We start from the raw sequence: 14,629 nt of genomic DNA, 5'->3' as shown, positions 1-14,629 counted from the left end.
GTGGCTCAGGGGCGACTTAGGAGTCCCTGCTTCCAGCTGTCACTGCCAGGACACAGGTGGTTTCTGGAATGCAAAGTAGGCACTACTTTCAGGTGATGAAAAAGGGCTGCCAGGCCATTTTGTATCCCGAAGTTCTATCCTTTATTAAAAAAGGGAAGAGCAGAGTAGGTAGAGAGAGAATTTCACAGAATTAGAGAGACCTAGCTTGAAGTCTGGTTTCACCACCAGGTGGTATGACCTTCAGCATGTTACCTAACCACTCTTCAAACTTCATTTGCCTTACATGGAAAATTGAGAGAATAGCCTCCCTTATACAATTGTTGAGACTAGATTAACTTCTAAAATCAAATTGAATTAAAGGAATTAGAGATATGAACCATCTCGTACAGTTCCCTGTGTCAATAAGTCTGAATAAATGCTCTTATTAGTTTTGTAATAGTACTAGCATTTCTTAAGGGAGAGGAGCTAGCCTGGTAGCTTGGTAATTAGATGATTCTAGGAACTTGATGTGCAAGGTCATTCTGGAGACTTAGGATGAGATGGTCCAAAGAAGAACTTTAACTGCTTGAGTTAGTAATAACCAACGAGGTAGGAATGGGAAAATGGCTTCTAGGTTTAATTTTTGTTTTCAACCTACAAAAAAAGATGATGATTTTTGATGATGTTTTAAAGAAAACTGGATTTTCCCACAGGTCGCAGGGTCTGCCTCAGGGAGAGAACTGGCCACGTTTGGTTGTTGGCCACAGTGAATGTGAACGTCGGTTTCACAAATGTCTGTTCTTGGTTGGCCTTGTGGGCACTAGATGGGAACGTGACTGAATTTCCCTATAGGAAATCAGGGCAAAGCGCAGGCTTTCCTACTGGGGAGCTGGTACCATTTTTTGCCACGATTGAAGGTAGCTTCTTTGTTATAATTACCATTATTGTTTATCATTGCTTCCTTCATAGCTCAGTTGGTAAAGAATCCACTTGCAATGCAGGAGACCCTGGTTTGATTCCTGGCTTGGGAAAATCCAGTGGAGAAGGGACAGGCTACCCACTCCATTATTCTTGGGTTTCCCTTGTGGCTCAGCTGGTAAAGAATCTGCCTGCAATGCAGGAGACCTGGGTTTGATCCCTGGGTTGGGAAGATCCCCTGCAGAAGAATTCCAGCTACCCACTCCAGTATTCTGGCCTGGAGAATTCCGGGGACTGTATAGTCCATGGGGTCACAAAGAGTCGGACGCGACTGAGCGACTTTCACTTTCATTGTTTTATTGTTACTGCGGACTTTTTGGGGAAGCTGAAGAAGAAAATGAGTTGGGTTCAGATCTCCTTAGACCATTGGTCTTTGCTAAGCCATTGTGTCTGAAGGCTACACAATTCCAGCATAGACCTGAGCTTGCGCTCAGTAGACCACCTGCTTTGAAGCTGAAGATGAGAAGTTGCATGTTATATTGTTACGTATTTCCCCAAATGAGATCACTTGAAAGTATCTGATTATAAGGAAAATGATAAAGTAAAATTCTGTCTAGACAAATACAAGGGAATATATTGAAGGCGATATGGTTGTAGAAATTATAATGGAAAAGAGGCACTTAGAAAACAGTAAGGGTTAGATGTCTGTGGGAGGGGAAGGCAGTAAGAAAGATAGCCATGACCCCCAGACCTGCTGGAACCTTTAAGAAACTCTTCCTTGCAGAAGACGAGGAGGGCAGGATATTCAACATCACTGACATCCCCTTCTTGAAAGAGTGCCATCTTTTTGTATCTATTCATAATAATAGTACAGACTATTATGTTAAGAACCTTTTATTAAATACTTTCCATGGGCCAAATTCTCTGCATTCATTATTTCATTTTATTCTCTCACACAAAACAATTATCCAGTGGGTAGGATATAGGGAAGCCAGACCCAAAAACTCATGCCTTTTAACTCCAAGTCACAAGCCCCCTTGCTCAAAGAGTCTATGGTCTGTTTTGGAGCCAAGACATACAAAAGTGGAAAGGAATGGAGAGAATGTGTGATGATAGAGTGAATCTGGAGGCTCTGAGAAGATTCATTCAGAGGGTATTGTTTTGAGTGAGCATCGTTTGTTTCTTGGAGAAGGAAGGGCTTTGGTTAACCATTAAAGGGTAGGCAGGGTCGGGCAGAGAAAGTAAAGGATGAGCAGAAGCAGAAAGGCAGAAAAAAGACATGAGACTGGACAGAAGTGTTGCTTTTTCCAGCTTGAAGAGCTGAAGTTAAGGTGCTAGGCTGGATATCAATAGAAAGTTGAGGAAAGGTTCCTGCTCTCAGGATTTTCCAGCCTGTGGCAGAAGGTGGATCTGACAAGGCCCCATGCCATCCATTCTATAATGAGGGAAAGAAAGGCTTTCTATGTGAACATGAAGCTTCCAAGAAGGGATCGCAGAGGAAACAGCATTTGAGAGGGATGTGCCATAGAGTTTATGATGGGTTAGGAATCTGGAGATAGGGATGGAGGGTGTTTAGTGTGAGTGAAGTACAAGGCAGGGTTCAGGAATGGTGAGCTCTCTAGAGCAGGAATATAGATGAATCAGGGAAGCAGAGGCGGTCTTGAGGCTGGAAAGGTGACCAGGGACTGCCTGACAACAGAAAGAGCCGGCTGATCCGGATGGCTTGCTCTCCATCCCAGAATGCCGGTGACTCAGAATTCTCATAAGAAGGGGGACGGTCCAGGGTTGCTCAGTGCACTCATGGGGCGCAGGTCCTGGGATTTGGCTGAACTTTTTCCTGCAAAGACAGGGGCGGGTCTTCTCCATTGTGAGGCAGGAGGTTGTGTAATCCCATTCCTGTCTTCTCTCGAGTAAAGGGATACCCAAAACTCTAAAGCTCTGGCTCCTGGTTTAATCTGAGCATCTTGCACCCCTGGAGTTGTTTATCCCTGACTCAGGGATGGGAAGTCAGTAGCAGAGAACACCAGAGCCTTAGGCCATAAAACATAAAGTACTGACTCCACGGGGCCAGCCCCAGGGGACATCCATCCCAGAATTCTGCCACAAACTCAAGTCTTGGACTTAAGACCGCTTTGGTTTATTATTTGTTTAAATATTAGCTGCCAGTATTTTTTGAACACTGCCTCTGTGCTAGGCTCTAGGCTAAGCCCTTTCTGTGGATGGTCTGTTGTAATCTGTTTATAAGTCCTTGGAAGCTGTCAGGTTATTGGCCCCATTTCACAGTGAGGAAGCGACACCTCACCCAGCAGATTGAAAGAGCTGGATATTCCCCACCGTGTCAAACTCCAGAACCTGAATTTCCTTCGCTTCCAACTCAGCCTTATTCACCCAGCCCGATTCAGCACCTCGTGCCCATGTAGGTGGGACTTTCTCCTAACCTTGTGGTTGGCATGCATGCGTGCTAAATCTTTTCAGTCGTGTCTGACTCTGTGACCCTAAAGACGATAGCCCGCCAGACTCCTCTGTCCTTGGGGATTGTCCAGGCAAGATATTGGGAGTGGGTTGCCATGCCCGTCTCCAGAGCATCTTCCCGACCCAGGGATTGAACCTGCGTCTCTTACCATCTCCTGCATTGGCAGGCCAGTTCTTTACTGCTACAGCAACCTGAGAAGCCCCCTAAGATTGACAGCATATCCCTGAAACCTTCCACTCAGGTTGCCTTTCAGCATTTCGGGATCCTTTCAGTCCCAGTAAGAGAAGTTGCCTCTAATGAGATCTTTATTTCCAATATCATTTTCCAATGGAACATGTGTCTTCCCCAAGGTGAGAAACCATACCAGTGTGACTTCAAGGACTGTGAACGAAGGTTTTCTCGTTCAGACCAGCTCAAAAGACACCAAAGGAGACATACAGGTTTGTAGGCTCTCTTCTCGTTGCCAGCAGTGTGTTCCCTTGGGTCATGGTTGATTTTGTGATTCTCTTTATTGTTCAATATGGGTGTGAGAGGGTCAGCCAGTTTTTTAAGTTTCTCCAATAACTTTCCCTCCTAATTTCTGGGGATTTACCTTCTCTTAAAAAAAAAAAAAGAAGAAGAAAAAAAAGAAAAGGAAACGTCCCATATTTCCCCTGAAAACCACAGAGTCATGATACTCCCACTAGCAATTTGCTGATGATACAATGAGTGTCAGTAAAGAACACGGATGGGTGGAGAGCCAAGTCCCATCTGTAGTGTGTGATTCACTTTTTCAGTCTCAGACACAGCTGAAACCTCTCTGAGAAGCTGGACACTTGTGGTTAAGCAATAGTTGTTCCCAAGACAACAGGTCTTCAAGGATTACTGTGCGGCATTAGGTGGCTCCTGCTGGGCCTGGGGTGTTGGGGAAATCCGAGGGCGAGCCAGACACTGCAGGTATGGGTGAAAATGCCCAACTCCTCAGGCCGCTGGGAAGCAGGCCTTGTGGGCCTTGCTATGCCCCCACGTGGTTAGGGCCGCGGCTAGACCTTCTCTGTCCGTTTAGGTGTGAAACCATTCCAGTGTAAAACTTGTCAGCGAAAGTTCTCCCGTTCCGACCACCTGAAGACCCACACCAGGACTCATACAGGTAAAACAAGTGCGTAAACTTTTCTTCACATTTATTTTTCTTTATTTTTTTAAACTACTGTTGAATGGAGTTGCTTGTGATCCGAGAGATTGGAAAAGATGAGTGTAAATGTTCTAAACAGCTTTAGATTCAGGAGAGAGAAAGAACAATGCATGGCTGTTTTTAAATAATAACATTGTTTAAGAAGGAATGAGGGTGGGAGGTACGGAGTAGAAGAGATGTGAAAAGAACTGTTTTCAGGAGTGTCCAGAATGAAGTGAAGAGATAAGCTAGGTCCCTGCTGTTCCCAGTTTGTTGCATCACATCTTTATCGCTCAGTTTGATAGGATAATCAACCTTGGAGGGAAATAGCAGAAATTCTAGCAAGCCAACCACTTGTACTCCTGAAAGTTTGCATTTTATAACACTGTTTTCAGAGTCCTGAATCTTTGCTCTGCTAAAAGTTAATGCCTGAGGAGCAGTCATGGTTTCTGCCAGACTCATATTGGTGTGTGGGTATTATTTCCTTCATAGTAGAATAGAGGAAGGGACTTCCCTCCTTCCCTCCAGCCCAGTGGTTAAGACTCAGCATTTTCAATGCAGGGAGCACAGGTTCAATCCCTGGTCAAGGAACTAAGATCCCACATGCTGCATGGCCAAAAAGTAAAAATTAAACAAACGAAAGGAATAGAGAAAGGACATTTATTCACAGCTGCTGAAAGTTTTTGCTTCTCCACAAAGCTGGTGTGATTCATAATCAAAATAGCACCATCTTTGCTGTGTATTTTCTAGCTTTAGAGGGAGGACCAATGCTTAGGTTATCTCATTTTATCTTCACAACATCCTTGGGAGAAAAGTGGGATAGGTAACGTTTCATCCCCATTTTACAGATGAGGAGACTGAGGCACATAATGATGAAATAACTTGGTTTAAAGTCCCAAAGCTAGTAAGTTGCAAACCCAGTTCTGTCTGCTCCAAGCCCACCTACCCACTGCTGCTTTATTGGAGAAAGAGTCTGTGTTCACCTTGTGGCCCAGGGAGAAGAGAGAATCAGGAGGAGACCCCTGGTCAGCAGAGTTGAGTTCCTTTGAGAGTCTGAGGAGGAGGATGACCGACAGGAGAAGAGGTTAGGATTTGTCCATTAGGAGGCGACCTTTGACAGCATGATTGGCAGTGGGAGCAGGGGACAGGAGCCAGATCAGGAAGGGCAGAGGGACAGTGAGTGGGAGGTGAGGGAAATGTGAGCCATGAGCCCCGATACAGTCCTGGATTCTCAGCCCCAGCAGGCTGTACTTGCAGACACTCAGAGTACCTGTGTCCCAGAGTCGGTGGGATGGAAAACTCGTTCCCTGACTCGAGTACCTTTAATGTCACTTCTTTGCCTTAGTCCTGAACTCATAATTTGGTGGGAAAGAGTTATCGTCCCTGGTACCCTGCACCCCACATCGTGCATATCTGTATATGTACAAAATGACCTATGTCACCAGCAGACTGTTTAATATCTAACTGGGAGCTACAGTTGATTAGCCTCCAGTTCTGACCCAGGGAGACTCCCTGGGATATTTCTCAGTGCTTGTCCCATCCAATATTTCTCAGAGAAGGACTAGCTATATCCTGAGAACCTCCCCAGGTGGTGAAGGAATTGGCTCCTGTGATGTTTTTACTTAGGATAAAGCCACAGCTGTATTTCCATTATGCCGAGGCCCAGGAAGTGTGATGCAGTTAAGTGTGTGCTACAGACAGACCTGGATTTGGAATCAGACCAGACCTAGGTTTAAGAAGTCCTGCCTGTGTCTTCCCTCACCTGAGGTTCCAGCCTCATCTGTAGAATGGGGATAATAATGCTTACCTTACAGGTTGTTGGAAGGAGTACATGAAATTATATATGTTATGTATAATTAATATATATAACTTTATATGTGTTTTATATATATATATATAAATATGATAACCCAGCACAGAGCTTAGTACATAGACAGGTATTCAAAAATGCTAATTATCTTTCCCATCCAAAATGAGGCTTGGAAGAAACTTCTGAGGCCTCCTTAGATGGAGAAGCCTTGATTTTTTGGCAAGCTTTTTAAAAAATCTCAAAACCATGCCTCACCTCAAATCTTCTATATAATGGGTATTACTCTCTAAATAACCCTTTAAGGTAAAAGAAGCAAATACCATGTGAACTGATTCAGTAATTTATTTAAAACACCCAGCCCATCCAGAATATATGGACAGAGATAGTAAAGCTATAGTTACAGCTATGCTCCTGGATGGCTGTCCATTAACAGTATCCTGTGTGATGATCCTAAGGCCCTTGCCTTCCAGTTAAGCTCAGTTCCCTCCTTAAACAGCAAACAGGAAGCATTTACACAAGTCACGAAACCGTCTAATGACAGGGGTTTTGTTTTACCAAGTGTTTCCACCCTTGATTAAATATGAAGTGCCCAGACATTTCCATTAACTAGACTCACTCCTCTCCCACTTCCCAAGTCTTCTGACTCAGTGAGTGAGTGAGTGAAGTCGCTCAGTTGTGCCTGACTCTTTGCGACCCCATGGACTGTAGCCTACCAGGCTCCTCGGTCCATGGGATTTTCCAGGCGTGAATACTGGAGTGGGTTGCCATTTCCTTCTCCAGCGGATCTTCCCAACCCAGGGATCGAACCCGGGTCTCCTGCATTGTAGGCAGACGCTTTACTGTCTGAGCCACCAGTAATTGTCACAGCACTTTAATCCTTGAGGCCCCAGAGGTGCTGCCATGTCAAGGCCGCCTTGTGAGATGAACTAGATGTGTGAGCTTAGGGAAAGAGCTAGAGGGAATCTGGAGTGGGTGCCTTGTGATGATTTAACTCAGGCCTTTGGTAGTTGAACTTGTCTTTCCATGACAAGTGTCTCTGACTGGCCATTGTGTCAACAGGTGAGAAGCCCTTCAGCTGTCGGTGGCCCAGTTGTCAGAAAAAGTTTGCCCGGTCAGACGAATTAGTCCGCCATCACAACATGCACCAGAGAAACATGAGCAAACTCCAGCTGGCGCTCTGAGGGGTCCACACCGGCCGCCGTTCTGTGTCCCAGGCAGGACAGAGTGCCAACTCCTTTCAAAGCTGACTTTAAAATTCCTCCTCGCTCGCCTGTCAGAGAAGGAAACGGCGGTTGATCTTTGTTCATCCAGCGTCTGAGACAAGATGCCTGTACTACTGGATTCTACCAGGTTTGCCCAAAGGAGTTGGTCTCTGTTTAGCCAACCCTGAGTTGACTCCTAAGGCCCTGGAGAAGTGGCTCTCAGTGTCCGGTTAGTTAAAAGCCCGTCACCGTTTGGTCTGGATTTTCCACTGTAAGCAGAGCCACTGTTGGTGATGTTCCCCCGCCCCTTCTCACTTGATGCTCATTTTCACGAGGCATGGAGTCATTGTACCATTTTCCATCATAGAATATTTATGGGCCCGGGCATGTGGATGTGTCTGCTAATGTAAACTTTGTCATGGTTTCCATTTACTAACAGCAACAGCAAGAAATAAATCAGAAAGTAAGGCACTGGGGGTGAGTCCTGTCTGACATTCCGGAGGTTAGGCAGGCTGCTAACCTGGACCAGGCAACTTTTAAAACTCAAGCATTTCAAGCAGCTGAAAGAAAAAAAATCCGAACTAACCAGTACCTCTGCAGAGATATCTAAAAGAATCTTAGCATTCAGTTAATTCATTGTTAACGTTAGCACAATGCTCTTAAGAAATCGTGCTTGAGAATCTGAGATTTTGTTTTTGTGTTTCTGTTTGACTTTTGAGTTGTAATCATACACATCTTCAGAGATGTACATATCTCCTCACACAAAGGAAGTGGAATTCATTTTTGTCATTTGGGGTGTCCTTAGAGTATACAGACCATGCTGGTTATGTGGCTTCAAGTTGTAAAAACTAAGATGACTCTGAAAGAACATAAGGGCTGGTCCAGAATTTCCACTGGTAAGACTGTTCTTAAGTAACTTAAATAACTTTGGGTCTGCAGGTATATGTGAAAAAAAAAATGAGACTTAATAGTGTGAGGAAATCCATTGTTTAAAGGTGGTTGGGTGTATGTGTGTGTGTTTTGTTTTTATTTTTTAAGGGAGGGAGTTTATTATTTACTGTTGCTTGAAATTATTATGTAAATATATATATCTGATAATGATCTGCTCTTTGACAGCTAAAGTTAGGATATGTATAAATGTTAGATGCATCACTGTTTTGGTGTTGATCTTCCAACATATTGATAACACTAAAAATGTAACCTGCATTTTTCACTTTGCTCTCAATTAAAGTCTATTCAAAAGGAAAGTGTAAGATTCTATCAGCTATATTGCGTTCACATCTTGGGGAGAGTTGAGCCTCTTTTCCACAGGAAAGATGCTGACACTGACATCAGTGACCACTTAAGACTAACCAGGTCCTGACCATTCTTTGTTTCTCTCTGTTGAAACTCGGGAGGCAATAACTGACCCTAGAAGCAGCCAGAGAGCACTGCCTCCTCCTCTCGTCATAAAGTAATTGTGATCACATGGGCTTGTGGCTGGATGGGGGGACTTGTGTTTTCAGAGTCATTTTCATCAGGCTATCATTGCATCACTTCTTATTCCATGTCAGCAAAAGAGCCTAGAGAGATGCAAATGATAACTGTTCTTTTTCTTTTTTTTAAAGTTCCCAGGTACACACTGCAATCAGGAGGGTATAAACTGAACACCTAGTACAACTGAATTTGCAATTGTAGTTGCCATGAATTAGCTCAGCAGGTTGGAGACGGCTCAGGCTTTCCAGGGCAGCTGAATGTGAAAGCAAAGATCTACATTATCTATAAACTATAAACTCTCTTCCTGGTTCTGGTGGATAGTTTTTCAGTTGTAAATAAGGAGATTAATTTGGTGCCGCTCCTCTCCACTCCATTATCTGGGAACTTGCATGCATTCCAGGCTTCATTTCTTCATTTAAAATGTATCTTGAACAGACAGCAACTCACCGCAGGGATTTTTCTGTGTTGAAGTGCAGCTCAAAGTTTGGGGCCGCCTGAAAGTCAGGTCCTGAGGCCCCACTTGGTTTGCATCTGGCTCTTGCATCACTGTTAATTATAGCGAATGTGGTGACTCATTTGTATCAGCAGTTTTTATCTTTTCCTGCCAGAAGACAGCATTTCTCTGGAGAAGCTCAGGACAAGCATGGCAAACGTCAGCGAGTCAGAGCGAGCCAGGTTTCACAACAAAGGCGGCCACATTGTTTCAGCTGCTTGAGGAAGCCCAGAGATTCTCACACCACTTCAGCAGGTTAGCCTACAGTTAAGGTCATGGGCTTTGGAAAGCAGACCAACCTGGGTTCAGATCGTCAGTCCCTGGTTTCCTCATCTGTAAAGTGGGGACTGTTTTGTCCCTGTCCGACAGATGGTCGCAGTGAGGAATAAATAGGGGGAAAAGCATAAAAACTTCTAGCACATAGCAAAGGCTTCATAAACATCATCTAGGAAAATGATTACCCAAGAACTCATGCTAATTTCCTTTCCACTCCCCGCCCCAAACACTACCACCACCTCCAGCGTCCTTTTGCAGTATCCAGGTATCTTCACAGGTCAGGTCCACCAAATGACAAACAAATCCGTTTCCAGGTACCACAAACCAGAGTTAAGGTTTGCAGCAACAGAGATCTTGTCAGCCTCCCCAGAGACCACATCTGTTGGTTTTGTGTTTGGTAATGCACCCAGTGGCATTGAGTATGTGTTCTGAGACCTGTGGTGCTGACCATGAGCAGATTGTCAGGAAGAAAGTTGGTCACGGGGAGCTCTCTGTAGCTCAGGCTAGAGGCTGTATTAGGTGCAGATGTCAAAATGTACATTTCCCATCTCACTTTAGTAAAGTGTATGGTCAGTATTTTTAAAAGGCCGCCTCCAGCCCTTCAGTGGTTCTTCCCAGAGTCTCTCATCCTGGAACCTCTCTAGCGCTTGGAGTACATAACATTTAATAGCATCTTATATGGGTGTCGTGCTTTCCCATCTAGGACCGTCTGTCTCTAAGGTTGACAGGATAAGTATTATTCCCACTTTACAGATGGGGAAGCTGAGACTCAGTGATAGTAGTGGCTGAGGCTGGTCTTGATATTCCGTATCCAGTTTTCCTTCCAAAACGTGCTTGGCGATGTAGACATGCACTCTGCTCCATGGTTTTATATCTACAAGTTATACCTTCCTAACCATGTGTGAGCTCCTAGAGGAGTGGATCATCTCCTTTCCTGTGTTACTTCCTCAAGGACTTCTCAGCTTTTACTATCCATAGACATTCCCTGTGGAATGGAATTTGTTCAAGAACAATCTCCAGTTCGGAAGTTCTGGGGCGGGGCCTGAGACCACATTCCTGACACGTTCCCAGGCGATGCCCACCCTGCTGGGCTGTGGACCACACTTCGTGTTAGCTGCTCAGTCGTGTCTGACTCTCCACAACACCATGGACTGCAGCTGGCCAGGCTCCTCTGTCCTTGGAATTCTTATATTTCTGGTGGCTCAGATGGAACACACTTGACAAAAACCTGGGCTGGGCTGGGCCCCCAAAAAGGCTGGGCTCCATAAATACTTTCTGAGTTTTGCACCTGACAGTCCTAGGACTACCCCGAACCTTCTTAGCCTGTAGACAGTGACCATGAAGGTGGCCTGGGGCTCTGCTGTAATGGGCCCTGGGGCTGAGGGGCAGGGCATTGGTGTTATATGTGGTCAGAAGTGCTGCATGCAGGCGAGTCCATCCCTGCAGAGGTTTGTTTTCAAACACAGCCTGCCCATCCTCTGTCAGTGATGTTCCACAGGAAGGGGAGACACCCTCCCCCCCAACCCAAGTCCAGGTAAGGAGAAACATGGTGCATGGTCCACCTACATATCCAGTCCTCACACCCCACTGGGTTCACATCTCCACTGCAGGCCTCTCCCTCCCTGATGCCATGTTTGCCAGTGCCCATAGACCAAAATCTTCCAGTTTTTTGGAGAGGGTTTATTTCCCATGAGCCAGGCAGGAATCCCCCATGTCTTGTCCCTACTAGGGGCCAGTGTTCAGCTCTTTGGATACCAAAGGAAAAAGGGAGAAGGCAGTGTCTTCCAGAGCCCTGTGCTCCCTGCGGGTTGTTTGGACCACTGACTTTGGACTTACCAGGTCAGGCATGTCAGGAGCAGGTGTGTGTGTGAGTGTAAGCAGAAGAGTGGTTCCTAACTAGACGCATTTTTCTTCAGAGCCTTTCAGCCAGCAGAGTGGCTCATAGGAATTGGTCACAGGTGAATGTGTAAGAACCACAGTGAAGAAACAAATCCCCAAGAAAATGTGAAAGGCTTGGCCCTGTTTATTCAGGTCTTTGCTTCTAGTGATTATTTAATTGTATTTCAAATGATTGAAATCTGTGCAAAACTTAGTAAGCGATCACAGTGATGACCACATGGTCTGATTTTTTACGCTGAGAAAGTAGCTGCCTCAGTGGAGGGTTCTAGGTTCTCCATTTTTCAAGCAAAATCCTGAATCGGTGAGTTCCCAGACTCGTCTTAAGAAGGAAAGAGATCCAGGCAGCACAGGAAGGGTCACCTCTCAGAGGGCCAGAAACCCAGCAGACCAGACAGCCATCCTCAGTCAGGCTCTACTGAATAAAATTTTGGTTTAGAGACTGGTGAGACGAGGACAAACTCCTGAGGACACCGAGAAGTCCGCAACTTTAAGCACAGATTGAAAAACAGCCTGCTGTGAGTGGAAGCCTCAGACAGAAAGATCTCAGATGTAAACAGCTAAGGCAGAGCAAATGAGCAAATGTAATTTTAGGAGATAACAAGGTATTTTTATGAAGCACAGAAGGATTGAGAGATGGTCCATGAGGGTGGGGCTGAGATCAATGTAGAGGGTGGGTTGGTTGAAATGAATGGCATCGCTTCCTCTTGGCATCCTGAGACGATTGATGTTGACACTGGGCGATTGCTTGACATGGTAGGGACTCTGAGGAGGAATTTGGAGTCCAAGAGAAAGAGGAAGGAGGCATGGAAAGGGGGGGACAACTCTGGGAAGAAAGATGAGGGATGGAGTGTGGATGTTAGGGAAGTCTGACAGAAAGGGGGGGCGTCTGTCTTTCAGGGCCCAACACCCCTGTGAACCCATCCCAACTCTGTTAACATGCATCCAAGGTCTTTCCAAATGGGAGATGCTCAGTGATAATAATGGGGCCATTTACTAGATCTTTATGTACAGACCAGTGCCATTGTACATGCATTCTCTTATTGAGAATGTGCCCAGTTTACAGATAAAAAAACTGAGGCTCTATGAAACACCTCACACAGGGTCTCACAGCTCTTGTATGGCAGAGATTCAAACTCAACTCTGACTTGGAGTCCACACTCTTAACCCTTTCATTTTACAATACTTATCCCCCTCGTCCCAGAGCATGTTGGTCCCACGAACCAGAGGACAGAAATGCTGAGAGAACACAGCAGTGATATCTTCTTGCCCACCGGCTTGTTCAGATACTAGGGATGTTTGCCGAGTGCCTGGAGGAAGGGTAGGTGTGATTGGCAAAATGTTCCTCCCATATCCAGTGATAGTGCCTGTTTGTGAAGTATGTTTTCATTCAATATTTTATATTAAATACCGGAACTTAAATGACATAGCATAATGTTAGCCGGACAGTGATAAAAGGGGAAAATTGAGAAACACATTTAAGAGTTCAAGGTCAATGAGTACTTTTAAAAAGCAGCATCCTGCTTTCCCAAGGAGCTCTACGTCAGAGGGGGGGGCGGGGGAGGAAGCTGCTGGCGTCTGGTGATGGTGGGGGTGGGAGGGAATCTCGGGACGTGCCCCATGGACGGGTTTGTCCCTTAATCTCAGCAGGCAGCCTTCATGTTTCGAAGACGTCTTTGGGCCCTCAGCATCCAAAGGAGGAAGTTCCAGGGAGACAGACTCACAGCTGTCTCTTGTCCTAATTTTTCTGAGGTCTCCAGATACAATGATCCATGTAGTGGGCTATATCACTCAAGGCGGGCATAGCCTTCCTTCCAGCCGCTGCTACAGCAGAGCTCGCCCCTGGCAGGGGAGGAGGGGCACACTCTGCTTGGAAGGGTTTGTGGAGGTCTCATGGGGCCGCACCTGTCCTCATCGCAGCAGTAGGCCAAGTGAGGCTGCGTTTACCCTCTCTCGTAGTCTCCGCCTGATAAAGATGCCTTTGAAATCTCTGGGTGGATACCACAAAGTTTGTTTGAGGAAGACTCCTGATGCTGTCACGTGGAAATAAACTGCCGCTGATTTTAGACGGGTCTCTCGGGCCCTGGGAGAAGCAGCTGAGGTGCTGTGAACCATGCAAGATGCCTCCTCCACCTGTGTCTAGTAAATTCTAACTGCTAGTGGCAAGACATGATGGTTCTGTTTGCCCATCTAGCCTCTGGCCAGTCCCTCCATTCTCCTTTGATAGGAGGGTTCTAGAAAGGTCCAGAGCAGAGGATGAGGATTGTTGAAAGAGGCCTTGGGGTCAGCATGTCCTCCAGGAGCATCCCAGCAATGAGATACAGGCTCTGCCGCTCAAACTGCAAAATCCGAGACTCCTGAACCTCAGCTTCTGCTCAGATAAAAACACTGTTCTCCTCTAGAGTGGCCCAGAAGCCTGAAGGGGATGCTCAGCTGGCATGCTCAGGCAGGGTAGCCAGGTCTCCAGCTGTGCGATGGTCAGGGCAAAGGCTTTCAAGAAGGACTGAGGCAGAGCCTGTCCCCAGTCCTCGCCCGCACTGGCCCCGGGTCATCCTGCCAGCAAGCCATGGCCCACCGCACTGCAGAGAGGAGACGTGGGCAGCGCTGGGCAAAGCCGGGAGGGGCAGGGTGTCGGTCACTGCCAAACCTCACTTGTCCCACAGTCGTCCGTATGATCCTCCAGGAGACTGAAGGGGCTGGGACACAGGGCACCCTGGAGAGATGGCAGGTGTCAGTGGGACTGGCTGGGACCCACCTTCATCAGATGTCAGGTCCATGCCCTGGTGTCCCAAGGCATCTTTCGTATAAAGGTCCTCGCTGAACCCATCAGAATGCCTCCTGCTGGTTTCAGCTTCCCAAGTAAGAGGAGAGGAAAAAGTTTTCAGAGGCCTTGGCTCAGGCACAAAACGTGGGATGTGTCATCAAGAGGGACAGGATCAAGGAGTCTGGAGAGCCG

The 14,629-nt window shown here is 46.3% G+C and overlaps 1 protein-coding gene across 27 annotated transcripts in view; it reads left to right on the top strand.

The window, feature by feature from the left end:
• WT1 (WT1 transcription factor) overlaps nucleotides 1-8,779 on the top strand; it is a 47,415-nt gene extending 38,636 nt beyond the window's left edge. For 13 of the 27 annotated variants that reach the window (XM_081543744.1, XM_081543742.1, XM_081543762.1 and 10 more), the window contains 3 exons: nucleotides 3,721-3,810; nucleotides 4,416-4,508; nucleotides 7,390-8,779. In XM_081543744.1, coding sequence (XP_081399870.1) covers nucleotides 3,721-3,810; nucleotides 4,416-4,508; nucleotides 7,390-7,511 — 305 coding nt within the window. In that variant the 3' untranslated portion in view covers nucleotides 7,512-8,779. Of the gene's footprint in view, nucleotides 1-3,720; nucleotides 3,811-4,415; nucleotides 4,513-7,389 lie in introns of all 27 variants that reach the window. The other 14 variants (XM_081543746.1, XM_081543743.1, XM_081543758.1 and 11 more) reach the window with 4 other exon arrangements.
• Nucleotides 8,780-14,629: the final 5,850 nt, after the last annotated feature.

The sequence above is a fragment of the Giraffa tippelskirchi genome, chromosome 11 (assembly GCF_054371585.1).
Source record: "Giraffa tippelskirchi isolate mGirTip1 chromosome 11, T2T-mGirTip1v1.2.pri, whole genome shotgun sequence".
NCBI lineage: Eukaryota > Metazoa > Chordata > Mammalia > Artiodactyla > Giraffidae > Giraffa > Giraffa tippelskirchi.
Note: the sequence above shows the minus strand (reverse complement) of the source record. Positions and strands in the feature narration are given on the sequence as shown.